This window comes from Ciona robusta, chromosome 11 (genome assembly GCF_009617815.1).
Source record: "Ciona robusta chromosome 11, ASM961781v2".
Classification (NCBI taxonomy): domain Eukaryota; kingdom Metazoa; phylum Chordata; class Ascidiacea; order Phlebobranchia; family Cionidae; genus Ciona; species Ciona robusta.
The window spans coordinates 2,105,077-2,132,295 of record NC_143245.1 but is presented as its reverse complement, the minus strand read 5'-3'; the positions used below and the strand labels follow the sequence as shown (position 1 = coordinate 2,132,295).

General features: G+C 37.1%; 2 protein-coding genes across 2 annotated transcripts; both read left to right on the top strand.

Annotated features, from left to right (window-relative positions):
* Window positions 1-937: 937 nt before the first annotated feature.
* LOC149727752 (sodium/bile acid cotransporter 5-like) lies at window positions 938-7,657 on the top strand. The gene is made up of 3 exons (XM_089888156.1): window positions 938-1,512; window positions 2,076-2,276; window positions 2,830-7,657. The coding sequence occupies exon 3, from the start codon at window positions 5,027-5,029 to the stop codon at window positions 6,347-6,349; it is 1,323 nt and encodes a 440-aa protein (XP_089744282.1). The 5' UTR covers window positions 938-1,512; window positions 2,076-2,276; window positions 2,830-5,026; the 3' UTR covers window positions 6,350-7,657.
* Window positions 7,658-14,663: 7,006 nt separating this feature from the next.
* LOC149727751 (uncharacterized) lies at window positions 14,664-18,921 on the top strand. The gene is made up of 8 exons (XM_089888137.1): window positions 14,664-14,809; window positions 14,868-14,994; window positions 15,119-15,319; window positions 15,703-15,806; window positions 16,032-16,194; window positions 16,331-16,637; window positions 17,511-18,441; window positions 18,544-18,921. The coding sequence occupies exons 3-8, from the start codon at window positions 15,164-15,166 to the stop codon at window positions 18,593-18,595; spliced, it is 1,713 nt and encodes a 570-aa protein (XP_089744263.1). The 5' UTR covers window positions 14,664-14,809; window positions 14,868-14,994; window positions 15,119-15,163; the 3' UTR covers window positions 18,596-18,921.
* The last annotated feature ends 8,298 nt before the right edge of the window (window positions 18,922-27,219 follow it).

Genomic DNA, 27,219 nt, shown 5'->3' with positions numbered 1-27,219 from the left:
GGTGGTTTGAAATCAATACTTAAGCAATACCACGCCAAAGTAGCGTTTAAACCTTTTGCAAAGCACGCGTTTTAATCTAATACGGTTTCCAACTATAGATCGATCTACGTAACAAGCGCAATCTGTGACGTTTTAAATGACGTTAAAGAATATTCCCCGTACAGTTAAGTAAAACGTCATAACTGAATTAATAAATTTAAACAAAGCAGTCTTGTTGTTTTTAGAATATTATACAGGATATAACAATAGAACAAAGACGCCGAAGTATACACAGAAAGAACAACGATTAATAATTAATCTAAACATGCTGATAATTCCAATCACTTTAACTACAAAACATAATTCGGGTTAGACAACACTTAACTAGAACTGTTCCTGAACTACTGCAGTATTTCAATGTATGCGTTGCTCTAGAATACAAAATGATCTGCAATACAAATTTGCAAAGTTTTAAAAGCAAGTTGCAGAGGTTCTTTTTAGCTTTTCTGCAAAATCTGCGTTTTTCGAAACAGCGAATCAGCAACGACTTTCTTTGGTACAAAACAAGTCTATGACCTACGATCGCAAACGCATTGGTAGCCGCGATTGACGCGATTAAGTCCAAATTTGGGATCGGAAAAAAGGGGCACAGATGGTGTATTGTGACGTAACAGAAGTCGCGCCTAATATATAGCAGCCACATAATAGGAAATCTGGAATGGGTCGATTAAACAATTACGATTTATTACGTCACAATGTTTTCTGAATTATGTCTTGGCAAAACAATAAACTGTAGATTAAATACCACAATTATAGTAGAGTGGGAAAAGATGGGACACCTACTTAAACAAAAAAAGTAAACAAAAAAATCAAAGAATTATAAAACCTTATCTTATCCTCACAACTCCCATAAACCGTTTTAAATTGTTCAAAACACAATCGGAATATTTGGATATTACGTACTAAAGATGTCCCATCTTCCCCCACCCTACTATATACTTTAAGTTTCATATTTAAAGAACAAACATAGAAATAAATCAATTTGCCCATTAACCACGTTGTGTTAATCTACATAAACTTTTCTCTATTTAACTATAAACATATTGGTTTGCTTCAAAAGTTTATTGCAGCCGATCGCGAAGTCACATTTTTAGCTGGTGTATCTAAACTCGTCCAATCAAAACGCATAATTACTAAGGAAAACTAATGTCAGTTTTACACAACAATTGCGCTGTGTAACTTTTTTTATAGTATGCAGCAAATAAACAAAGTTGGACTACATTAGACCTAGGACCCCAATTCGTGGTAAACACAATCTGAGAGTTCCAGTTCGCAACGAGCAATGCTTAGGCCAAGCTAGCAGCAATAACTAGTTTTGAGAAAGAAGGTTGCAGCCATGTAGTGATTATGAATCATGTTCGACAAGTATTTTGTTTGTTAAGGGAAGTTGTTGATCGCTGAAACTTGTTTTCCAACAAGCGGATAAAAGGTCGGTACTGATGTTCATGACGGAATAATGCGAAACAATGCCCGGTATTCTAATAAACTGTTTTTAAATATGTGTAATTATTTAACTTGGAAGTTACATCTGTACTACTTTATAAACGTTATATCAACAAAATAAACAGCAATTTTTTTAAAACTAACAAAACGAACAAAAATATTGCATCTGTAATATAACTCTTCATCATCTGCGATACGATAGTAATGCGTTTACATCTACGCTTACAAATATTCCTTCATAAATCGTTGTTTACATTTTAAAGCACGTTTCGCATGCTCACTTGCTTCGCAGTATCCAAAGCCCCAATTAGTGTTAAAATAACAAAAATACATAAAAACAACTTTTCGTAATTTACATCGTCTGTCGTCTAGACTCTGTCTACCTAGACTTGAGTCTACTCTAGACTATACCGAAAATGGGGTAGCCAATAAAAGCTAAATACTGATTGCAAATGCACTGATTTCCACCCTTTTTATTAATTTACCTCTTGTACCCTTGTTTATTATCATTTGGCATTGTAAACCGATTACAATCTCAAACCAATGCAAGTAATATGTTTACATCAGCAATATGTTTAAATTTCCAACTGCAGACTAAGCATATATTCTGCAACGAAAATGAATCAACACAAATCTTGGGTTTTCCTGATAACGCAATCCAGCTCGATCCGCAGCGTCACGTGACAGGACTTGAGAACAACAACATTTGGAGAACGCTGCAGTCAATCATCGGCAATGAGAGCAAAATATCGAGACCGTGAAAATTTGCGACGGTTTACAATGAACAACGAATCGTACGCGAAGCAACGAATACTTAAGTCGTGTTAACTATAAACGTTTGCGACGTGTAGCACCACATACACCTAAGACATTGGGGCAAGATGGGATACCTTTTCATGCCATTTTCTTGTTCCATTAGGTGGTAAGCAAAGAACATTCAACGAATTAAAAACCGCATCGTCGGACTCCCAGCATAGACCGCTGTTAATTGTTTAAAAACGATCAGGTTATTTGGATATTAAAGGTGTTCCGTCTTTCCTCACCCTATAATATAGTAGGGTGGGGAGAGATAGGACACCTTTAGCACAAAATATCCAAATAATCTGATCGAGTTTTAAACAATTAACAGCGGTTTATGCTGGGAGTGTAAATATGGTTTTGTATTTCTTTAAATGTTTTATGTTTACTACGAAATCGGACAAGAAATCAGAAAGAAAAGATGTGCCATCTTCCCCCACCCTACTATATATATATTGTGGTTAAATTATCAAATCATATTTTAAAAAATATTTTACCGTGGGGGTTTCTCAGACCTTCACCTCTCATCTGTATTCGTAACTATTGCAGAACTGTTTCAGTTTCACCTCGAAAAAAGCGAACTGGTGTAAGAAGTTGGCTTACAGTTCTTAACTTTTTTATTGGAAGCCCGACAGGTTGTATAAGTATTGTATCGTAAACATTGCATGCTCCACTGGGAAGTAGAATGACGTGAACTTGGCTTCTTAGGGTTTAATATTAACCCATACCGGATTCTAACTTAATTGATTAACGAACTGCCCAGACGCTGGTGAAAGCACAGATAACCGCAGTGACATGACGTCACAAGAAGCTAGTCTCACTGGCGCTACATAATGGCAAGGACGCACAATCATGGAAAATTTGTTCACAACCGCATATAACAAGCAAATATACGTATAGAGACAGGGACATCTGTAGAGAAGTAACAATAGTAGAAACGTAAACAAACCCCGTAAAGTCAAACCAGTCGTCCCCAAAGTTGCACAGGCATTCTATATTGACTGGAGTACACTCGTGTATACCAATGAACAGACTCAGATGCGCCGCAAAACTGTCACTAATTAAACATGATTTATTAAAAATGTAGAACGACTTATTTGACATTGTAAAATTCGATATGTTAAAATTCGATATGTTAAAATTCGATGTATTCGATAAACAAATGAAAACATCCGAGAAGTGCTCTTGAAAAGTTCAGAGTTAAACCGAACCACGTGGTAGCTGAAACCAGTTTCAATTTTGCGACATTCATTTTATAACCAAGCAACGTTCATAGTTTAGGTTGCCGAGAAGAAACTTCGTCACTTCGTCAGTGAGCACTGACTATAACCCCATATTTAATAATGCAATGTGTAATAAATTATAGCAATATCATATAACCACTCTTCACTTACCCTCAAAGCACCAATGTGACTAAACTTTTCTTTTTAAAAATAAAATCTGCTATTTTTGGTTGTTAAAATTAAATTTACGTTTAAGATTTCGTTCTTCGCTTCTCCACATCGGCATAAAACGTAATTAAACCGTAAGCAAACAGTAACATAATGGATGATTTACATTTGCCATAATATAAAGGTGACGTAATTTACAGCTCTCCAACGAAACGTAATTTATTATGATGCGTTTCCTGATACATGGGAGTCCAATACAAAGCTCTAATCAAAACAAATGAATGTTTTGTTTGATATTTCATAAATATTTATAACAGGAACATATGGAAAGCGCTTGGGACTGTGACAAAACAAACAGAATGATAATAAACCTCACCGCGTAATAATTGTGTTCAATGTAATAAATATTATGTAACAATGACCTATTGTAAGGTAATATGGAAACCAATTTACACAAAACAATGCTTTACTGTCTTGTAATCTAGAACTCCTCAACACATCACGATCTCTTGTATACTTTATCTCTTGTATACTTAAGATACCCTGATATTTGTAGATACTCAAGGTTAATTGGGTGTATGTACTAAAATAGCTAGTCAAAATGTCTTCCTTCATTTATCTATAGATAACCTTACTGCCTTTAACTTTGAAGATCCTCTATTATTATAACACAACGTTGATATATATGATTCAAGCATTGAAGATTACATGTGGCACCGGGGCAACCAATTTATGTTTGAACAGTTTGATTTATGACGCAGTGGTGAACTGGTAAAAAGAACGCGAGGTTTTGGATTGTGGGTCCATGAAGTTTATGATTCATCGGAATGATGATAATGCATGGATGTTAACCAAATGCCTACAGTGCAATGACATTACACTGTGCAAGTTTTGCACAAGTAATGGTATGGGATAAACCAGAACAACCATTCTAGAACAGATGTTTACTGCCACCACTCGGCTCGGTTTCACGTTCGCATTTCTCGCGCGTGTCAAATCTAGGAATTTCTACATCTGTTTGCTAGTATATTTAGTCTCTCTCGCTTAGAGCATAATAATCATTTTACAACAACTTAACGACATTTTTACGAAGCCAATATGTTTACTGAGCTCTGCTCTCTAGTTCTTTTACTACTTTTCGCTTCACTTCCTTTCATAGAAATCCCCAGGTAATGACGTCATAGATGGTTTGGCTTCAGGTTTTATATATAGACAATCGGATTTTATTTCGTTTGATGTTAAAAGAGAGCTTAAGATTGCTCCGTAAACAGCTGTAAATACATGTACATGTCGTTAGTTCTGTGGTAATCATTAAACGTTTCGTTTTAGGCACGTTGGGTTCTTTAGGTTGTGAAATGTTGCGAAAATGTGTACTAGGTTTTTGTTTGTCATTTATCGGAATATCCAATTTTGTAACCGGAAACAACGTCACTTTGACGTCATTGAACGTATTTGAAGGAGAAATCAAGAATTTAAAGTTGAATTGTTCAAGATCAGATGAAGAAATAAAGACTGTTAATTCAGAAGATATTAAAATTGGTGGGATACTTATAAACAATGAATCAAAACCAATTGACTACGGAGAATTCATGTGTGTTAATGGGAGTGTGGATATTCTTGTTAAAGGAGGTCACCTGGGTATTACACACTTGCATGTGGATACAAAGATTGGAATTCATTCGAATGTGATTAAATCTGAATCGGTAACAATAAACGTTCTTAGGAAAATTACATTATTTGATGAACTAGCAGTGTTTATCCTGGGTCCACTTATTTTATTAAACAAATGCGCATTCGGTGCAAAAATTGAGGTGGAAACACTGAAAAAAATCGTCACCCAACCTGTGGAGATATGTTTATGTCTTGTTACCCAATTCGTGTTGCTACCATTGGTAGCAGTTGGGCTCGGATTTGCCTTTAAACTTGAACAGACGATGGCTCTAGCACTTCTTGTATCCGCTGCTTGTCCGGGTGGGGGAGGAGGTTATGTGTTTAGCTTCCTAGTCGATGGTGACATTACTCTTGCCATCACTGAGAGTTTGGTATCCACATTAGTCGCAATGCTTGCGATGCCAAGTGTGCTCGGTCTTTACACAAGTCTTGTAACGATCCCAAACCATATTGTGATTCCTTACATTAAAATTCTTCTCATGTTGGTGGCCATAGCAACCCCAATATCACTTGGAATGTTGCTGCGTAGGAAGAAACCTGCGCTGGCCAAGAAGCTTGTTGTAATCATTCGTCCTATGAGTCTTTTTCTTATCTTTGCTGGGTTAGTTATCGTTGTTGTAACATCCAAGTATGTTTTGTACGGCCCAAGAATTGGATTTCTACTTGCTTTAATCATTCCTGTCAGTGGATTTCTTATAGCAATTTGTCTTGCTCAGTTATTCTCCATAAACTGGCCACTCACTAAAGCTATTGCACTTGAGGGTGGACTTAAGAATACAGTGCTTGGAGTTGCAGTTATTGAGTTATCTTTTCCCCAGCCTCAAGCTGACCTTGCTTCAATATTAATCATCATGGTAACGGTTGGGCAAATAGTTGCAGCCATGTGTTGGTATTTGTTCCATGTTATCAATCAAAGGTTGCAACAGAAAAAGTTCCGGACACCAGCCAAGGATTTACATCAAGATAGACAAGAGACCGAATTGTTTCTTCTTCAAAACGAAGAGTAATTTTTAACCAACTGGCGAAGAAATGTCAGTGAAATAAGTTTTGTATTAAAAGGATAGATTTTACTTGTTAGTTGTATAAACCAAACAAAGCAGTTTTAATGCAGAGAGTTTGCCATTTATGCTTGCCTGTTTTTGTTGACCAACATTTGTTTCGATAGAAGCTGCCTAGGTCTATGCACATGAGTGATGTTTTGTAGATATTTTTAAAACCCAATGCACGAGTTGCAGAAATCACTGAAATTCTTGTTTTTAATGTTTTCGTCACCAAATTAAATTAAGTTTTATTCCAAACTTTATGTATTGTTCAAGTTGTTTGTTCCAATGTAACAGTTACAGTTCCGCATTTGGTTTCTTTCCCTTTGTTGCCAAACAATGGACATTATGATCATAGAACACAGTCATTGTTCCATAACACTGAGCACTGTTTACACTTTCAAATGCAATATTATGACAGTGGTACTTTTATTGAATGTATTATGTGTGTGTTTTTACACCAGTTGTAGTTATATTGTTGTAAATATTAGAAACATTTTACCTTTTATCGGAACATGACTAAACAGTTTTTTTTTAAATTGAAACAAAATCTTTAATTAAATTATAAAATTTTACTCTTGTCACTAATTCAGGTGCGTATAAAATTAAAAGAGTTTAATAAGAAACTGGGGTGCCAAAACAAACTATCTAATTAACAATTGGACTAAATATGAAAAAAATTAGACACCTCTAATATGCCACAAATGGCACTAGTGTCTACATATTTTTTTAAAAATTGTTTAGAAATGTTGTATTTTTAAAGAAAGATTTTAAGGAAGTAGTGTTGAATATGACATTTTAAGGTATTTTAAATATGCTAACCAGACTTTTTATGTCCACTGTTATTTAAAAAGAATTTATTTTCTACATATGACCATGTTGTTATAAAGGTTTGTGTTTAATCAATATATCATGTCGACGTATTATTATACATAAGTTTTCAGCAACATTTGGAAACTGTTTTTTTTTGTATTTATTGTTGAATTTGTTGTATTAAAAAGTTAATGTTATTATACTTTTTTCAATTCAAATTAATATAAACAAATACTAAGAGACTCTGCACTTACGAATCGTTACGATACATTAAACACTGCTATCTAAGTATCTATTACATTACTCATTGTCTAATATATCACTGATATTATTATGTCGTCATATTATTACGAAGTGCCCTGTCATGTTGTTAGTGTGTTTGTGAGCGTTGTAAATGGTTAAATACTGAGCACAGGTTTTATTTTTGTGACTTTTTCATGGAATAAATTATTGAAAACAATATGAATGCTCACTACACTATATTAATAGACCTTATACGTTACAAGGGGTTATATTTATACCCAATTAACCTCTGGCTTTTACCCATAAAATATTGGCTAACATAATAGATATATATTTTGCAAGTTTACCTTTATGGTTTGAAACAGAAAGGCGAAAGAGATCCAAAGTTATAGATGGCAAGTATTTGTTGTACACTGCTCGGTTAATCCTGCACCGTGGAGGATACGGGTTCAAAGCTCGTCGCTGGTACCATTGCGTGCGTGTGGCCCCTGGGGCAAGCCAACAACAATGCCTCAAACTAGTGGTCACTGATGGGTTGTCCAAAATGTCAGAAAAAATACCCACAAAGTCACATACGTGGTTAATTTTATTAACCGCTAGACGGCGCCGCAGCATCGCTTTAAATTGCACTTTTTAACTAAAACGAATAAAACGCTTGATAATTGCAGTTGTTCTAAGCAGATATTGACAAGATTCAAACCGCTTTAACTCTTTAATTTAAAGTGATAACGTACGGCGCCTTGGTAAAGTGGATATGCACCCTTCTTCTAACTCAGAAGTAGCTTGTCGCTGCTACCAATGTGGGCTTATTGGGAATGACACCTCCCGACAATTGCTCAAACCGAGTGGTCACTATTTGGTTTTCCAAATTGTCAGCCATACATTAAGTGTAATTACCCACAAAGTAACATACATGGTAACTCGTACGACTGTCGTTTTCCAGCCACGCGAAGATAAAGCAAGTTGCATTCATTGATTTATATAGTAGGGTGGGGTAAGATGGGACTTTTTAGCTTAGAATATCCAAATATCCTGATCATGTTTTGAACAATTAACAACAGTCTATGGAAGTCGCGAGGATACGGTTTTACGAATATTTGACTTTTATTTGTTTACTACCAAATGTGACGAGAAAATAGAATGTTAAGGTGTCCCATCTTACCCAACTCTAATATATGTGTTAAAGACCGGGTATTTTTTATACATAAATGTAAAGTAACCTTTAGTCCATGTTTTGCAACCCACCAATTTATAGATTTTCTGTATTGATGGTTGCTTATAGAATAGTTGGCATTCTTTTTGTCGGGGTATTTCACTTAGAAACTGCTTATAGAAATATATTGTTACAAAAACTATAACGTTTTGGCTAAACCTACCATTAGGCGTACACGGCAAAAGGGAAAATTCATGTTATTAGTAAAATCCAAAAGGGAATAAAGTAAAGGTACGATTAATCAAATTGGTGAATGATTTAAACCAGTTAAAGACAGCGGCTTATTTAAAATGACTTGTATCAATTTTATGGTAACGGAAACCCTAGTACTTAAATAGTATAAATATTCAAAAATGTTGAAGGGAAAAGTAATTAAAACTCCCTTACTTGCAGTATAAACATAGCACGTGGTAAAATGAATAAAACGAAAACTAAAAAAAACTATTTAACAAAACGTATATTTAGTAACTTTACTTAATGTCTGATTTTTAAAGACAACTTTGCAAAAAAAATGTGAAAAACATGATTAAATATTGTCCTGGGTTGCTTCGTGTTTTAGGTTATATCGCACGTGTTAGGCGTTGTAATTCTCTACTTTAGCTTACATTTACAATGCATTATGTATGGAGTGTATGCATAGATATGCAGATAAAGTGGCTAGCATCTCTCAAAAAGAATAATTGCGTAACACAAACGCAGTATTACTTCAAAATGAACCAATATGAGAGAATAATAAGAGCAAGAAACATGTGATTGTGAAGTCATTATGAATGTACTGGATGGGAAATAGGGTGAAAATGAAAAGACCAAAACAAGAGAGCAATGGACAAAAATATCAAAAACAAGTTGACAGCGAGAGAGAAACTCAAGTTAGTTTTATAAACAGGGAAATTTAAATCTTAATACAAAAGTGTCAAAGTGATAAGATCAGATATAGGCCTTCGCCAATAGGGTGGGGTAAGACGGGACATCTTTGGCACATAATATCCAAGTATCCCGATTGTATTTGAAACAATTAACAACGGTCTATATGGAGGTCGTAAAAATACAGTTTTATTTGTTTAATGTTCTTTGTTTCCTACTAAAAGGCTCAAGAAAATAAAATGTAAAGATGTCCCATTTTACTCAAGCTTTACTATATATTTTTCATAGCTGTGGGGTGGGGGTCTATTACAATTATTACCCACGATTTTGCGGTTTAAAAATTTACTTTTAAAAGTTTATCAACTTCTATGTAGTGTTTGCAAACAATAAGGACGCTAAGGAGACCGCATTGTTTCGTTGGTGGTCATAATTTCGTCACAAACACAACAAACAACACCCATTGTGAAGCACACTTAAATTCGTACAATATTTGAAAGTCAATCAGTGTTTTCTATTGTTTGATAACTATGGGGCCGTTAATACAGGACAAATAACATTATCACGTCATAGTGCTTGCCTTGCTGTGTATGATTAAACAACACTTGAACATGTTCTGTCGTTCAAAACGCGACGACAAGCAATGTTAAGAGGTATATACAGCTTACAAAATGTGATTAATATGAATGTCGCCACTACACCACACATATGTAAAGTCGGCATGTTTGGTTAAGCTTGTTCGCGTAGAAGAAACGTGACTCGGACTGTTTGAACAAAACGACCTAAATATGTTTAATTATTACAACAACAAACACCCTCGAGAATTTATTTCTTGCACACATATTTCAATGTTTCTTTCTAACAAAGTTTTACGAAACCGATGACCTTTGTTTAACTATAAAGTAACAAATAGCAAGCACGATATATTATCGTATAGCTTGAGAGAATTTAAAACAAAATTATTCAGTCATAATCGTATACCTCACTTGGACTTAATAAACATCCTGCACTATCCCACAATCTACTGATATTTAACTTGCTTCACAATTATCTGGAAACAAACTGTGCCTGTGTTTGAAAACCGGTTCAAAGTTCACTGTTTTCTATTTGCGTTGTGTTGTGGTTACGGTTCTTGTTTTTACAACAGTCTGTAAACCCATTTGTAACCAAAACGTGTATAAAAACATGACTTTCCTTTTGTGGGATGCTTAATTGAAAGTTTTTCGACAAAAATACCCCGAAAATTACGTGAGAGAGTCTTGTCCGAATCTTTTAACGCCGCGGTTCTGTGTTTGGTTTATGATTTAACAAACAACTATTCTTACCTCCCGCGACTGTCCTGTCACAATCGGACAAGCTTTATCTGAATTGTTACGTATCAAGTTGTCAGCCAATATTGACATGGCCACCCAAATTAAACTTCAGACTGTCAATCAAATCAAACTTACACGAACAGCTCAGCGGAGGGCAACCACAAAAAAACAACTTCACAAAAAATAAACATTTAAACGGAGGACTATTTTAATCATAAACCGCCGGAACGATTTTAAAAGATCGTACATAATTATCGCGCAAATTGATTTTCGTTACTTTCCGCCCTTTGTTGTACACTGTGACGTCACAATCCATTACTAAAATAACCCCGAAATTCTTTAGTGTCATTACACGAGTAAGGCATCGGGCAATTCGACGACGAGAAGCGAATTAAATATTTCATTAGATGCAGACAAGTGAGAAACAACGCTCAAAAAGCCGGGATCGCGGTGTCGCGCTCGCAGCTATGTGTCACGCGGCGTGTTCTGCGCGATATAAACACCGCCGCTGGGTCGCGCTAGATTTATTAATTATTAATGGGGGTTAAACTCCGTAAATAGTCTTAAGTGGGGCTGGATGTCCCGACAAGATGTCGGTCATGTTCGACAATTTAAGCAGCGAAGAATCATGTTAAACGTTTCTACATGTCCGCGAGACGGCAGGCAAGAGCAAAAAGCCGCAAAGACGTCACAGGAACCGCTAATTCTTCTATATACGTCAGAAAAACAAAATTAGATTCAGAATATTTGAAAAACAAATCTGAAGCGCACATACTTTTGAACAAAACCATATTTCTTAAAAAAAACATAGTTTTCCGCAGAAATATGTACATTTTAATAAAGAATTGAGTGATATATTAAAAGCGTGGTCTATTGCTTAAAATGGCACATTAATCAACAAATTTCCTGTGACAATTAAAATCGAATCGAGTTCGGCGAGGGAATCGGTTATCGAATTTAATTCTAGGCATGGATCAATGCTAGAACTATATAGCTTTGTTACGTAGGCGTTAATATCATTGTGGGTGTCGTTTGTTACATCACAAGTGGTTAGTTGTGACATCGACTTGCGTCGACAATGGTCATGGTCACGGGGTCAACGGAAGTGCAGGCGTAAGTAATTGAGCAAGCCGATGTTATTAATATCTACAGCAGCTGATCGTGATGGTTCGTGAACCGATGGTACACGGCGGCGAATTAATATTTAAACTTTTGGCGCCGGATCGCGTTTTCGCGACGCGGAGGATCACTTTTCGTCTAATCCGTTAAACCCCGACACCTTGTGGGACGTAGGTTTTGTTTTAAACGCGGTCGAAGTGACGTGCGGGTTCAACGAGAACTATAATGTGACATGGGACTTGGAATACGCTCGCGAACTCTCATTAAAAAAAACATGCTTTCCGCTTCACTGTGACATCACTTTACGTCACAGAGGTGAATAAAACAGCGAAATAACTACGTCGAAAAATAGCGGAGCAGCCGAGCGAATGCCAATCGTTTTGCTGCATCGTAATCTCGTGAGAATTACAATTACATTAATAAATACACGCGCGCTGTTATTTAAATTCGCGCCAAAGTAATTATGTTTCATGTTCGATGTGTTACTTGGACTCCACCCCATGTATACCGGATGCAAGGCCACGAAACACAGCGATATGGGAACTAAAATAAACATAATTTGAAAATTCGCGAATTTAAGGTTTATTTTTATCCATCTGCGCGTGCCGACGCGATCAACTGTTCTCTATTATGACGTAACAATAAAACAATAGATATCTTCGCGCTCAGGAATCTAGCTTCGGTCATTAGCAAGATTTAAATCACGAAACTGTTGCATTTCTACACGATTCGTGTCTTCTATTGTTTAGAGCAGGCGATGACAATAGATCGTTTGCAACGTAACAATTAGTGCCTCTTGTTTGTGCTCGAAGGGTCCATTATGTCGTCACATTTGTAGGTTAGCATTTGAAAAACAAAGAAAACGCGGACAGCAACCACAGCTCGTCTATACAAAGATTAAAGTTGCTCACATTGTTACGTCACAAATTTAATTGTTTCATTACTATAGAGGGATTAACAACAAACTTTATGACGTAACAGCTACCATTGCGTTGCTTTTCGATACACTGTATAAGAACAAACTAAAAAGATTTTGTTCGAATTTTAATTCCAGCATTTTAATTGCGGTTTGAACTCCGTATAAAAATAGCAAAGTCTGTTCAAAACACAGCAGACCGTAATTAAATGCAGACTGAACATGAAAAATCATGTTTCAAATTAAATCAATCTTTTTAAAACCCGCATCGCGGATAGCGCTATTATTATTTCCTGATTATTACGTCACGATTACGAGCAAAATAAACAATCGGGGAGAATTCGACAAATTTCAAGTGGATTGTGACGTCATAAACAAATGATTTCTTCGTGTGAATCTGTTACAAAGAAAAATTGATTCGTTGCCATGGTAGCATATATCATCGATTCACGCAGTGACAAACGTGGTTATGACGTATTTTAACTTTCACACGGATTTGTGTTTCGGATATAACACCTTTAATGTATATCCGCATGAAAGGGTGTGAAAACAATCACTTCCCTTGCAGCGGAACATCATTGTCAATGGCAACCGGTGCTAATGACGTAGTGTCATAAGCTGACGTCAGCATTAACGCTGTTGACCATTGACGTCACAGTTTCGATCGTGACGTCACAAACACGATTTCCATCCAATTTATTTACAAACCTTGTTACGTCAACTAAGCAGATTGTAACGCAACAATTGCATTGTTTACCAACAAACAAATGGCGAAACTCGAAATTTAATTTCATAATTAAACAACGAAGTTTAATCTGTTACGTGATTGGTCAAAAGTAAACATGCGGAACAAAGTTGATCATTATGACGTTTCGATGAGGATTGTTGTTGTGTCAATGCGGAGAGAAAGCTAACTGTGACGAATAAAGACTTCGCATAAGGTGCATTATTACGTCACTTTAATCAAATAGAAACAATTGTTTGCGATAAATGACAAAGTTCATTGTGATGTAAGAAACATGTTTGACTACTTGACGATGATCAAATAGAGGGAATTGTGACATTGATAATGACCTCTGTCACGAGGATTGTTTACGACGACTGTTTGGTTATTTTAGTATAAATTTCTGTCTCGTGGATTAAATTATGAAACTGTATAAGATTTATCTGAAAGAAGAATAAGTTCCAGTTCGCTGGTTGTCTCTTTTCTCTAATCCTCTTGTAATTATTTCCTTTTCGGCAAATTTTTGCTTCGCGCCTTATTCATCCTTTGTTCGCAAAGCCTATGTCACAAACGCGGCTGGAAGCCTGGTCTGCACCACGCTATTGTTTCTATGATGTCACAATTAAACGTTGATGTGGCAGCGGCGACCAGAAGCGCTCCCAGTGTGACGTCACAGAGAGGCTACAGAGAAAGAGAAGAAATGCGCGATTCGTTTATTAATTGACACACACGATTGTTACGTCACTTAACGATTGTCTCAGTTGGATTAATGGTGTAAACGAGATGTTTTAAACAAGTCATAAAAGTTAGATAGATTGAAAATAGTAACAGCGAACGTTGTATGAAAGTAATGTAGGGGTGAGATTTAGATGTCAATAAAATCCAACCTTTAGGTGGCAGCATAGCGCACAGATACAGTGGAACTCGAAAAAGAGAAAAATCACTTCTAACACTGGAATTGGATTTATTTTCATCCGCGAGAAGGCGCACAAGAGTGGTGGGATTGTAGCCCTACTCCAGCCGTTGGTAACAATAACTTCGACGAGAAAGGCGAAAAAAGCGGCGGGCGCGAAGACGCGGCCGGTGGCGTAGACTACTCAAGTAAATATGAGAGTCATTTGTGATCGTGTTCTGTGAGGGGGAGGCGTACGGTCTCGAAAGCGCGATTCAGTTTTGACGCTTTTATTAATTGCAGTTTAGACGAGTCGTTCTCAGATGAGCTAAGGTTTACTGTTGAGTAACAGTGGATATTGTGACGTCAATTAACTCAATATATCTTACAGATCTTGCAAGAAAGTTTGTTTCAAAAGTTTTTAAAGTCTTGTCAAATTGGAATATTTAAATCAAAATTGGATTATTACGTCACAATCTGCTCAACAAACGTACGCAAGTCATCTCTTTATAACAAAGGTAAGTGGGGGGTGAGTTCTCTAGCACAAAAGTTTCGTATGGCACTATACGAATGTATGCGACTGCTAATAAAATTTTTACGAACAACATCGGTGTTTTAACAATTACTTTACCGGATTTTCAGCTTTAATTTTTGGCGGAATCAAGACACGGTCTATCTAACTTAAGAATGGACGCCCGACTCGTCGCGGCTCGTCTCCCCGGGTTTCCGATGTACCAACCCCCGTACGCCACCCCAACTTTCCCGGGCTACCTGCATTACAACCCAGCAGCTGCAGCAGCAGTAGCAGCAGCAACAGACCCAGCTGCTTTCTATCCCCCAATCGTAAGTTTAAGGTTTAGAAATAAAGTTTACAATTCAATTCGAAAATCGCAAGTGAGTCTGATATTTCAAAATGGCCGAGCAGGGCGTAAAAAAGTTTAGGCTTTATTCACATTAAACGCATTGCTATTTCCCAAACAGCACTAAACTGGGAAAAGTATACAAGCCTATATTAGCTTACTTAAAATGTACAAACGATGGAACATGTTCCTAATTCCAAACCTTTGTGCGAGTTTTTAATGTGGCAACCACCCATATTTTACCCGTTTTAAATCATGGAAAAAAACAACAACGCCTATGTAACTATAATAATAACTAAATACTCATCAATTTTAACTTTAAACTCAAACATGTTGCAAACAAATCTAACCGCATCGTGTTTTTAGGGCCCGGGAGAAAACGCCGATGCTTGGCGGGCAGGACTCAGTCAAGCTGCCGCGGCCGCTTACTACGATCCCTCGATGGCCGCACACTACGGAGGATGCTATGGGTAAGATGATTGTAACTAAGATTAATTTGTGTTGCGGTATCACGGTCTGCTAACTATATCAATGCCACCTCAACGCAAAGGGTTGATGTTGTTTATGTTTCATTTTCTACTATTTTACTTGTTTTTATAAAACGCAGAATATCTGAATAAATATAAAACAAAATTACATTTGCTAAGTTATACGCACTGTATATTAACTTAATCTTTTACAATTATCATTGACAGATATGGACCAATGGGCCTCAGCGACGGTGCTCGGCGTAAAAACGCAACCCGAGAAACAACATCGACGTTAAAAGCGTGGCTTAATGAACACAGAAAGAACCCTTACCCAACTAAAGGGGAAAAGATCATGTTAGCTATTATTACCAAGATGACGCTTACACAGGTAAATTAATAAACCTTTTGAGTTATGGATAAGCCAAGCAACATGAAATAAATTTTGTTTTCTATTTGAAAAGTAATTTAAAAGAGAATTATTTCAAGAACTGAAATTTTTGAATTTAATATTTTTTGTTTTAAAGGTGTCGACCTGGTTTGCAAACGCGCGTCGTCGTTTAAAGAAAGAAAACAAGATGACGTGGTCTCCAAGGAACAGATGTGGGGAAGATGATGACGAGGATGATTTGGCAGATGATGCTGGTAACCATGGTAACACAAGTCGGTCATCCTCGCCAGTTGGTGGCGCTGAAGATGTGGACATGAGAAGAGGAGATTTTGGGAGATTTGAAGCATCCGGAGGGGATTTATCAGATGGAGCGTTCTCGGATGGAAGGGATGAGAGAAGAGCAGGAAAAGAGGAGGACAGAAGAAAATCTCCTTCTAGTTTAGGTGAGTTAAAAATATTTTGTAAGTTTATTTTTATTAATGTTAGGTAATTAGTAGAATAAGGGAAATTTGCCACCAACTAGCAAAGTTTACATAGACGGGTTTATGGATAAATTTATCGCTGTTTAAGTTTGTTTCCATTTGGTCTCGCCTCAGGAAATATCGACGCACTGTCAAAATGGCGTCGCGTTCGACTGATACGTCGTAAATCAGTTCTCCAAATGTTAAAATAGCTTCGATACATGATAATAATAACTCTGCATGATTCGTTTGTTATGTCGCTTGAAATAAAAATGGCGATTGTTGTTTGTTAGTTTGTCGTAAGAATCGAACTTCGGACCTTGGACTTTTAGTTTGACAAACCACATGTCGAATTCACTGTGACATCATAATTACCCAAACGCTTGCTAACAATGATACAACACGGGTTGATTGTTCATGATTATTTGCAAACAAAGCGTTTAACTTACTGCACTTGATGACGTCACTGTCGCCACAATCATCGTGTTGCGCGACGCTTCGGTCTGAAACAATATAAAAAACAATGTTAATTGTTTTGTTGGATCGTTGACACATATCTGTAAGAATCGCTAAACCATACATCATAATAGGCTTTGTTACGTGATAATCAAACTAAGGCCACGTCATCAAGTATAAGTTCATGTGTGGATTAGCGTCGAATCAGGCGTTCCACATCCGTTGGATTGAATTCCCAGAGCAAAAGTAGAGTTCAGTTAAAGGTTAGGTTCACGAAAAGGTCAATTTATGAGGTTGTGACTTAAGCGGGTTCAGATAAAGTTTCTTATGTCGTAACAATACCAGGACAATAGTTATATTTTCACACCGCGTGACTATAACTATGTTATTTTTTTGCAGTTTCGAGATCACTAAGCAATGACGAATCAAGAAGTCGTCTCGCCAACGGACATTTCGTCAAACATGGAATCCACCCGTACTCAAACCCAAGGTCCTCCCCAGCCTCAAGACCCAATATATCTCCACCCATCCAAGCTCGACCAGGATTACCCTTTCCCCCTAACATGCCCCCCATGCAAGCCCCAAGCTCTCAAGCCTCGCCCCACTTTCACGGCTCCCAGTTCAACCCAGCAGCCGCCGCCTCCCTTATAGCTGCGTCACGTGGTCACCCCCTTCCTCCCCACGTCATGGCCGCACTAAACGAGCAAGCACAGCGTCACTACCAGCAAGCATTACAACACATGCCCAACTATCCCTTCCACGGAGAACGAGCTCTCTCCACCAGCACTAACGCGAGTCCATCACCCAGTACGTCATCTAGGGTATCTTCTACGTCACCGTCTACGTCATTAAAGCCAGCATCATCCGCTGAAACATCAACTGCGTCAACCCCACCGAAGCCAAAAATCTGGTCGATCGCCGACGTCGCTACAAGTCGCGATAGTTCTAAGGATATTTCCAACCGAAGCAAGATTTGTCACAAATCACACTCGCTTAGCCCTCCTTCGTCACAGAGCGACGACAAAGATATGTCGAACGTTCGATCGTGGGTTGGGGGTATGTTACATCACAAACTAGCAGCAGCCATGCACCCGACGAACCCACAACTCATGGGACTTTCCCCTTCGTCCCAAGGATCAAAGGTCCCCTCCAACGGGGCAAGGTACCCCCAATCCTTCCCACGATTTGCGGACATTGTCGCAGCGCAACAAGAGAAGGCAAACGCCGCAATGAGGGAAATGGGAAAGCCCCACCATTCCGATGACGTTATTATTACGTCAGAAAGATCGCCCACTATTCATGAAACACCAATGGAAGCACTACAGGCGAGGTAAAACAAATTCAATATATAAACATTGATAAAATGTTGACTATGTTAAACATAAGGCAACTTACTTTTTTTTCAACAAAGCTAACTTATTGTTGTTTTTAGACGAAATTCGAGTCACTCGCCAGTTTCACCGCAACAGAGCGACGAACATTGAAGCTGTACATGGTGAAGTACAACGATGGCACGCGACCTGTTGAGATAAAGATGGAAGTTTGAAAGATGCTTGATACAAACCAGGCACACATGGAGTTGCGAATAGGTGAAGCGGTTCGAGACCCTCCTCTGTTGTTTAAAAACAATACTGGTTTGAGCATGTGATTATTACGTCAACAATGTACCAAGTTGCAATGACACCAGTTATAATGTTGAGTGTTGTGGTATACATATATCATGATAACACACCGTGTTCTGTTTTGAAAAGTTCATTGAGATTTTGTTCTTCTTTTCGTCCTAAGCACGTAATAAACTACGAAAGAAATACCTTTTGTGTCGGCACGATGACAGATTTTAATATTTGAAAGAATATTCTGACGCAAAAGAGACGGTTAAAAACCAGCAGTGAGCAGCTTAGTTGATTAGCTTTAGAAGGTTGTCATGAAAATTACAAACTTGGCTGTTCGCCTTAGCGATGATTACATAGGTTGCCTGATGCTGATTACAAATGTCACAACTGTTACGATGTAAATTCGTATTCCAACCGCAAATAAGACGCACAAATACCAAAAATAAATCCCGGTATTTTGCTATCCAAGTCGGTTAAATATGCAACAGCCCACTAACCACCCACACACAAGTTCCAAGAAAGTTTCCGCAAAATAAGCAACCGCAAAGTCTAATGTGACTTCACAGTAAAAAACTCGGCTGGATTTCGAGTTTTACATCATTAAAATAATATTTTGAAAGAGGTTAAATCCCAATTAGACTTATCCGCTGCATAAACTTTACGGCTATACCGCAAAATCTGTCAAACAGACTTAAAACAAAATAATGTACCGCGTACACTGGAAACCACCATTTTAAATGTTCAAGCACGATTCAACCTACAGAGTTAGGAGTTGCTTTTATTTCAAATGCCAAGGACAGAAACAATTACAGTATATGGAGCATAGGAAGTTAAACAAACACTTTAGATTCAATCAGGCAATGTGGCAGAGTTTATAATGGATTGGCCTCCCCCATTCCCATTGGACGACAGTCGTTTAAATTCTTCGATATACCGGGATCAATAAATTAAATATCAACCACTGCCCCAGTCATTTCCACGACTGCTACAGCGCAATATGTACCGCTGAAGATAAATTGGAATCGCAAAAAGTGAGTTGTTTACTTTTAATTTGAATTCGATTATGCGATCATACTTTGTCAGTTACGTCATAATACATTTGCTTTCATAATAGTCTGAGTAATTTCATAGATCATAATAGTCATTGTTGCGTCGTTAATTATCTCATTTATTATTCTTATTTTCACCTGCCGTGAATAGTTTTCCCACGATTATAAGATTTTTATGTCAAATCGTCGTTTTAATGATTTATAAGCAAGTATAGATAGATTATGTCAAACCAGAGTGTTCCCTTTTTCTGCTAGTAGACTTGTAAGTCGCCGAGCGCATAAATAATGCATACGATCTTCCTATCGCGTTTTAATGCTCGATTTTTTTAAAGATTCGCGGTGTTAGTACAACTTATTAATTGTCTCAACTAACAAAGGGCGTGGTCGCGTTTTCAATGACGTCATTTATAAAAATTGAAATAGAAAAATATGAATTTTAAAGTCGATTTTAGAAAAGTTGAAATCTGCTACAGGACTGTACTGGGGCGTTAATTTTAAAATAAAGACGATTTTACCCCCGGGAATATTTCATGACTTTTTTATGACTGTTAGGTTAGCGTTTTATATTCGTCACAATAAATCCATGATCGCGATTGTCAGCGAACAATGGATCCATTATTCATAGAAATCTTATGAGAAGAATTCAATTACAAAATCTGGTGACGTGGAAGTGGTTATTTCGTACCAATAATGCTTGTCCCGTCACAATGTTCCCACGTACGGAAGTATTGTTACGTAAATTGATAACAATCCTGTTTGTGATGTAGCAGGATTCAATTTGGATCGCGGCGTCGCGGTCCGCTTGTTCGGGATCTATTTTGTCACGAAAGAGGGGGTTTGTAGGGGCCCAAATCGCTGCTTTATGAAGTCATAATGACGGGGTAACTTGTGCGAATATTGAATTACTTAAAATTGTTTCCCAAAAGTTTTTTCTTGTTCAACAGGTGTAGATACCAGATTCACATTATAAGATTTAAGATGGGGTAAATTGGGGTAATTCACCCACCCATTACCTCGTGCTATCTAAGTCGCCTAACTGTATGTAATGTAGTCTGCTGTACATTCGTAATGTATATACATTGTGCTCTGTCGAAAGCGACCTGAATATAGAAAGTCGAAAGGGCGGTTTTCAAAGAAAATAGGTTGCCAAAAGAGATAAATAACTTGTATAAATATATAATTTTGTTCGGAACAAAGTTATTCATTGCTAGATGTTTAAATATAAGATGACGCATGTTTGACGTAATATAAGGTAAAACTTCAACATTTCTTGCTTAAATAATGACGTAATAATGTTTGGTTTGTTTGACCTTGTTTCCGACAGAATATGGAGGCCGAAAATTCGGTGACATTATGACGTAAATAAACGAAACGGCAGGTGGTTATTGTTGGAAGGCGCAATATCGATGTTTATGAGCAAAACATCGTGTCACAATGCTTTAAATTATTTATTTTGTAATAAAAATATTTGACAAAATAATAAAAACCTTCTGTACGACTTAAAATACATAAACGTGTAAATTGTGGCGGTTATGACATGCATGCATACATGGTGTCTTTAGTTCACACTTCACAGTTTAAACGAGTTTTTTACAAGCGTTCTGAAACAAGCCGTCTACAATCATGCTGTTTATTTTTATTATTAAAAAAAACATCGCGATTTGCAAACATCTTAGAAACATATGTCCTTGCCATAATGTTGGATAAACAGTTTGTAATTTTTTTTACTTTTTCAAACCTTCGACAAAGGGGTGTTATAATCTAAGAGGGAACGCCCCGCATTATTGTAAAACAACCTAATTAGAAACGGGTTTGTTTCGTCACGAAACGCTTTGTTTCGTCACAACGTCGGTAATTATGCGATCACGAGAACCGTCATAATAGCGATTGTTTAGAAACAAACAAAGGTGTTGTGGTAAATGCAGCTGGACATTTGTGGAAAAAAAATAAAAAAAATGCTGTTCGAAGTTTTAAACCCCATATATCAATTTTTAAGCGAAACCGGCAGAATAATACAACTTACAGCATGTGTTGAGTCGTGATGGATCATTGTTTTTATTGTAAACTTTTTATAGTTGGGTCATGTTAATCTTATACAAGAATAAACTCGATTTTTCGCCAGAATTTTTCGTCGCCTTTCAGCTTCTATCACGTCACAGACGGCCGGCGTGTAGAACCAGCTCGTTGTTTATGACGTCACAAGCGAACGAGTAAACAGACAGAGGAAGCTGTCGCGATTATCGCGGATTAACACGAATTTTGCGATACGCCCACGCGAACAAAACCCCTTGAATAAAACACGAAACATTTTGCTAAATGAAGTAAAATTCTGTCGTTACAATAAGAAGGCAATGACAAGGTCACAATTATTTTTTAGAGCTAAAAAACAAAATTCCTAAAATATAACAAATAAACCAAAAAGGATTGTCTTGGCGCGATTTATCGAGTATTACGTTGCTATTGATTGTTTCGCAATAAACATAACGCGCGAAAACGCGTTTTTCGTGGAATTGGGGAGACCGGCTACAGCTATGACGTCACAAACAAGCAACAAACATACCAGTGTGACGAAACAAACTTTATCTGTCCCCCAACACTTATAATAGTTGCATAACAAGCAAAGTTTTCAAGCTTTTTTAACTAACATCGTGACAGCATGTATACGAGATGCTGAGATATGACGATAAAAATTACCGAAAAAAGAGAAAGGGCAAAAGTCATTCCGTGTTCGTGCTGTTCGTTTATTTTGATGAGTCGGAATTCTAGAATGTCATTGTTTGTATCGCGACATCGCGTTAACCTGGTGTTAGTAGTTTGCGGCTAACTAAGCACTTCCCACAAGTTTAATTTCATAACCTCATCCTATGTCGTCATAATAAACCGTATGTCGTCAGACGAAGCACTTATACACATCGGTTACAAGGTCGTGATGGGGCGTAGGGCTCCGTGAGGTCACAAACATGAATGTTCGTTTATCAAGCAGATTGCTACAGATACGAATCGATCGTTAGCCAAAAAAACGTAAACAGGATCTCGTTTTAATTGAAATTTAAAAAAATGATCTTCGTAAGGAAATAACCAACAGCGCCCGATATATCATATTATGATGCAATAAACGAAGTTGTTTTGCGAAAATCGGGTTTTCGCGGTTCCCAGGTGCATGGGTCTCGGGCGAACACGAGTTTTTTGTAAATTCCTGGTAATCCCCTGTTATGATACCAAACACAACCTCCGTTCAAGCCGCACACTTCCAAGAACAAGAGAGCAATCAATCAAATAAACGTTAACATGCGTTGTTAAATTACGTACAACACCAAAATTACACCGTGTAATCTTGTACAACATCTTAACTACACTTTAAATGCACGAAATGGCTACAAAATACCAGGACTTAATCTATTTTATCGCTGAAACAAAAACACATACTGATGTATACAACACCTAGGCCACAAAATGATTCGAACACATACACAATGTGGTTATAGATTCTATATATATGCACTCATGTTTTAAATTCTCAACACTATTTATAAAGTAAACGGTAAAAACGTGACGAATTCTTTCACGAAATCCAAGAAATATTCGCCACTGCCATCAAGTGCTATACAATGGGCCACACTATTTTTGAAGATATACCGTGTAATACGGCAAGCAAGGTTGTTGGAGAGTTTGTAATTATGACATGCATGTTGTACAGATCACGATTTATCAAAAGTAGCAGGCAAAATAAATATAGGGCTTTGTTCTATATAAAACACAAATACCTTAGAAAAGTGAAACTAAAAAAAATAAAAATTATGAATCCGATTTTATTTACTCTTAAAGAAAAAAACAAGGTTCAAAAATGGTGATTTTAAACGTTTTACATATTATTCAAAATATTAAAAACTTTGTTATAACCCCGGGTTTATTAAAGCTCAATAAAGCCTCAATTAAAATATAGAGTCGGCCACAACATGCCGGGGAAGAAAATTTGACTCAAACAGCAATATAATAAGATTCACTGCCCAGTCAAGATTTAAAGCTGTCACTAAGCGCGGTTTAAATCGGATCGGACCAGGATTTTGTCGGGTTTAGTAAGAGAGCGTATTTCTCGTGAGATATCTGTTTACAAAACACATCTGGACCTCGCTCGCATCTGTTTTAATCGGATTAAAATTTGTAGCAAATTTCTCGGTTTTGCATCTGTCTGTTCACGAAGTTTTATTGGGATTTAAATTAGGTGAAAATACAGGAAATTACACACACACTGCTGTGGTCTACTTTACATTAAAATTTATTTTTAAAACGAATTAACCATCTTATATTTGGTGCTTTTAATAGAAAAAACACTTTCGTTTTGTGCATTTTATAGAGAAGATCATTCAGTTTAGGAAAAAATGATAGTCCAGCTTTTACATTTTACTTTGAGATGTTAGAAAAAAACATGTTTTGTACCATTTAAAAGTAATATTTAATTTTCACACGCGTCTATTTGTTTGTTATCGTTTCGTTATGCATTGGTCGCGCTTTTTGCACGAACCGAAGTGAAAACATCGTTCCATCAGTGATGTTCCAAATATTTAGAATAGATGAGAGCTAAGCTTATAACAGATACGAAGGGGCAGGTGTCGTTTAGGGGCGGTCGGCTGTTATTTTAAGGGGGAGTCAATATTAAATAAAAAATTTAAAATAAACTGAACTTATCTGCCTTTTAATACAAGTTAATTTATAGGCAACACTTTTTCAATTGTTGTTTTGAACAAATTTAGTAAAAATCGGTCGTTTTATTGAGTTTTTAAAATATTTTCGTAACCCCCTTGGACTTGGATTTGATTGGTTGGGGTCGGTTAATGATGGTCGTACCGGTTTTATTACATCACAGAGGGTTTTGTTTATAACAATCACTAACAATGACTGAAAAGATTACCTAGCAGCTGGACGAGGCGACAACACGAAACAAATTGTTACGACATAAACATACTGCTACGTCACAAGTGATACATCTTGATCGAGCGGCAAACTCGAGTATTTGATTTTTGCAACAAACGAGTTTATGACGAAATAATGCGAGTGCAACCATTATTACATAAATATTACGCTACATTCAGCATTGTGACGTAATACTGCTGATTCTAAAGTTACGCATCGAAGTGTCTGGTGTAGCACGTGGTCGCGAAATATAAATCGCGAATGTAACAAAATAATTCTTACAGTAAATATCGAGTTCATAATACGTCATAATTATCTACGTTGTGACGACATAAGGACGGCGTTTACAAAAAAAACAAACAATAAAGCTGGATTACAGAATGAGTAAATAAATGTAACTTAATTATCCTTCCGAAGCGACGCAAAGACGGTCGTTATAACACGAATGTTGTTTCACACACCTCGTACCCGCATACAAGTTACCACATATATAACTTAGTTTTTGTGGCGTGTTTTAGCAAAGCACGAAATCGAACAAAACCGTTTGTTAAATGTCACTGTTTCGATACGTATTAGAAGCCGGGTTTATGTGGGGTGATTTATTCGTTTGTGATCCTGTTTAGCGACCGCCGTCGTTAATTAGACCCCATTGTTTAATTGTGGCTTGACCTCATGTCGTAACAATGGCTGACAAAGCCATTGTCACGTAAACAATGGTGGTTTATGACGTGACATGTTGTCTGATCGTAATTGTTGTTTGTTGTGTTTTATTGTTTTATAACAATGCTAATTATATATCCACTTACGATCATTGTTACAAATTCAAAGAAAATCAAACTTTCTTTATGACCTCATAATAAAACCGCTCCAATTGCGACAACTTTATGTAAAATAAACAAACAAGAAATTATTCTGATTGCGCGCGAGCACATTTTTAAATTAGAAACAAGGTTGATTGTAACGTCACAAAGTTGCTTTAACAATCGATTGCCTTGTGAGTATTTATGACGACATAATCAAGTGACGTTTACGAGGGCGCTCGCATCATTTTGGTTGTTACGTCACAAAACAACAAAGCAATCGCCAAAGAAGGAATCGGAACGAGCAATTAGGAACAAACGATTGGGTAAAATTGCGACATTTTTATGATTCTAGAACCCATTGTACTTTCGCGCCCAAACTTTTATGACGTCATTCCCGGGTTACAGAGTTGTAACCATGGCAACTAATGCTCTGTGGTCGAAATATGTTTGAGAATGGTGCAAGTGTTAAACAGGGTCGTAAAATTGTGACGTAATAATGCTTAGTATTACTTCATTTCCTCCGAATCTGTTTAAACAGAGCTCCGAAATCGCGTCAAACAGTGGGAAGTCGGATATTCGGGAATCGCGTGCAGGGTTCGAAAATAGAACGCAGGGTGCGCGATTATCTATAAGTCTTCGTTCAAACTATTGTTTCGCGCTTTTCTATTGTTTTGTAACAAAAGCTGCAGGGAGTTAAAATTGTTGCGATTTTCACATAATGACGTCATAATAACACTGTTAATAATATGCGGATAATTGTCTGTGACGTCAGTAATGCGGGGAAATGGATTCAAATAATTTGAATGAATAATTTGGTTGTAAACGTCAAGATACGAACCGCATGTGTTTCGAATTACATAAGACTTTCTAAAAATTCCGTTCCTAGGTTACGAAAATGGTGCTCGTAAATGACGTCATAAACGTCAAATCCAAAAATTAACTTTTGATTTTTAGACCTTTTGGCTTCCGCTGTTTCTGAAGCGATGGTCAATATGGGAAAAGGCAATTGTTCGTTGGTTAAATTAACAATGCAGTATATTTTGCAGCAAAACGACGTCACAAATGTATGCGGTTCGAGCTATTTCGTGGTCTCCCATTGTTTAATGTTGCAAAGCAAATCGCATTGATTGTGGCGTAAACAATTATTTCACCTGGCGTCGGTTTTTCATTATCATGTCAGCAATGGTGATTATCTTGTTATAGAGGCGTTTGTTGTGTCATAGTGGGGATAAATATTTACGGAGCGTGAAATTTTGCAATAATTTCCATTGCCCGGCCGGGGGGTTGTTTGTTTATACAAAAAGTTTTGTTGTAATAAGACACCCGCGATGTACGCGACGAAAGCCGTGTACGCGATTTACGCGGTATAAGCGACATCATTTATACAGCTGATTTAAACTTTTCGCGGTACGATGCAAACGCCGCAAAACTGTGTTCCGTAAAATAAAATTTTCCGCCTTTTTTCGTTCCTAGAAGTCACGTGTTACGAGGTGATTATTACGCAACTAACGCTCCGATAATAAACAACGCAAGATTTTATCAGAATTACAAAGACTTGGATCTAATATCTGCATATTTTGACTAGATGTCGTCGATACGGTACCTGGTCGTGTGTATCGCGTTTATCGCTTGATCGCGCAATGACCTATATGACGTCACAGTCGTTGTTTCGACGAGTGCAAGTGCAGCGGAAGTTTAAACAAAAGCGCGGGTAATTTCCATTGTCATTGTG

Excerpts from the sequence above, each read along its gene's own strand:
- LOC149727752 (XM_089888156.1), top strand. The coding sequence starts at position 5,027 with ATGTTGCGAAAATGTGTACTAGGTTTTTGTTTGTCATTTATCGGAATA.
- LOC149727751 (XM_089888137.1), top strand. The coding sequence starts at position 15,164 with ATGGACGCCCGACTCGTCGCGGCTCGTCTCCCCGGGTTTCCGATGTAC. Across the intron at positions 16,195-16,330 it reads CCAAGATGACGCTTACACAG|GTGTCGACCTGGTTTGCAAA; the intron begins GTAAATTAATAA and ends TTTGTTTTAAAG. Across the intron at positions 16,638-17,510 it reads AAAATCTCCTTCTAGTTTAG|TTTCGAGATCACTAAGCAAT; the intron begins GTGAGTTAAAAA and ends ATTTTTTTGCAG.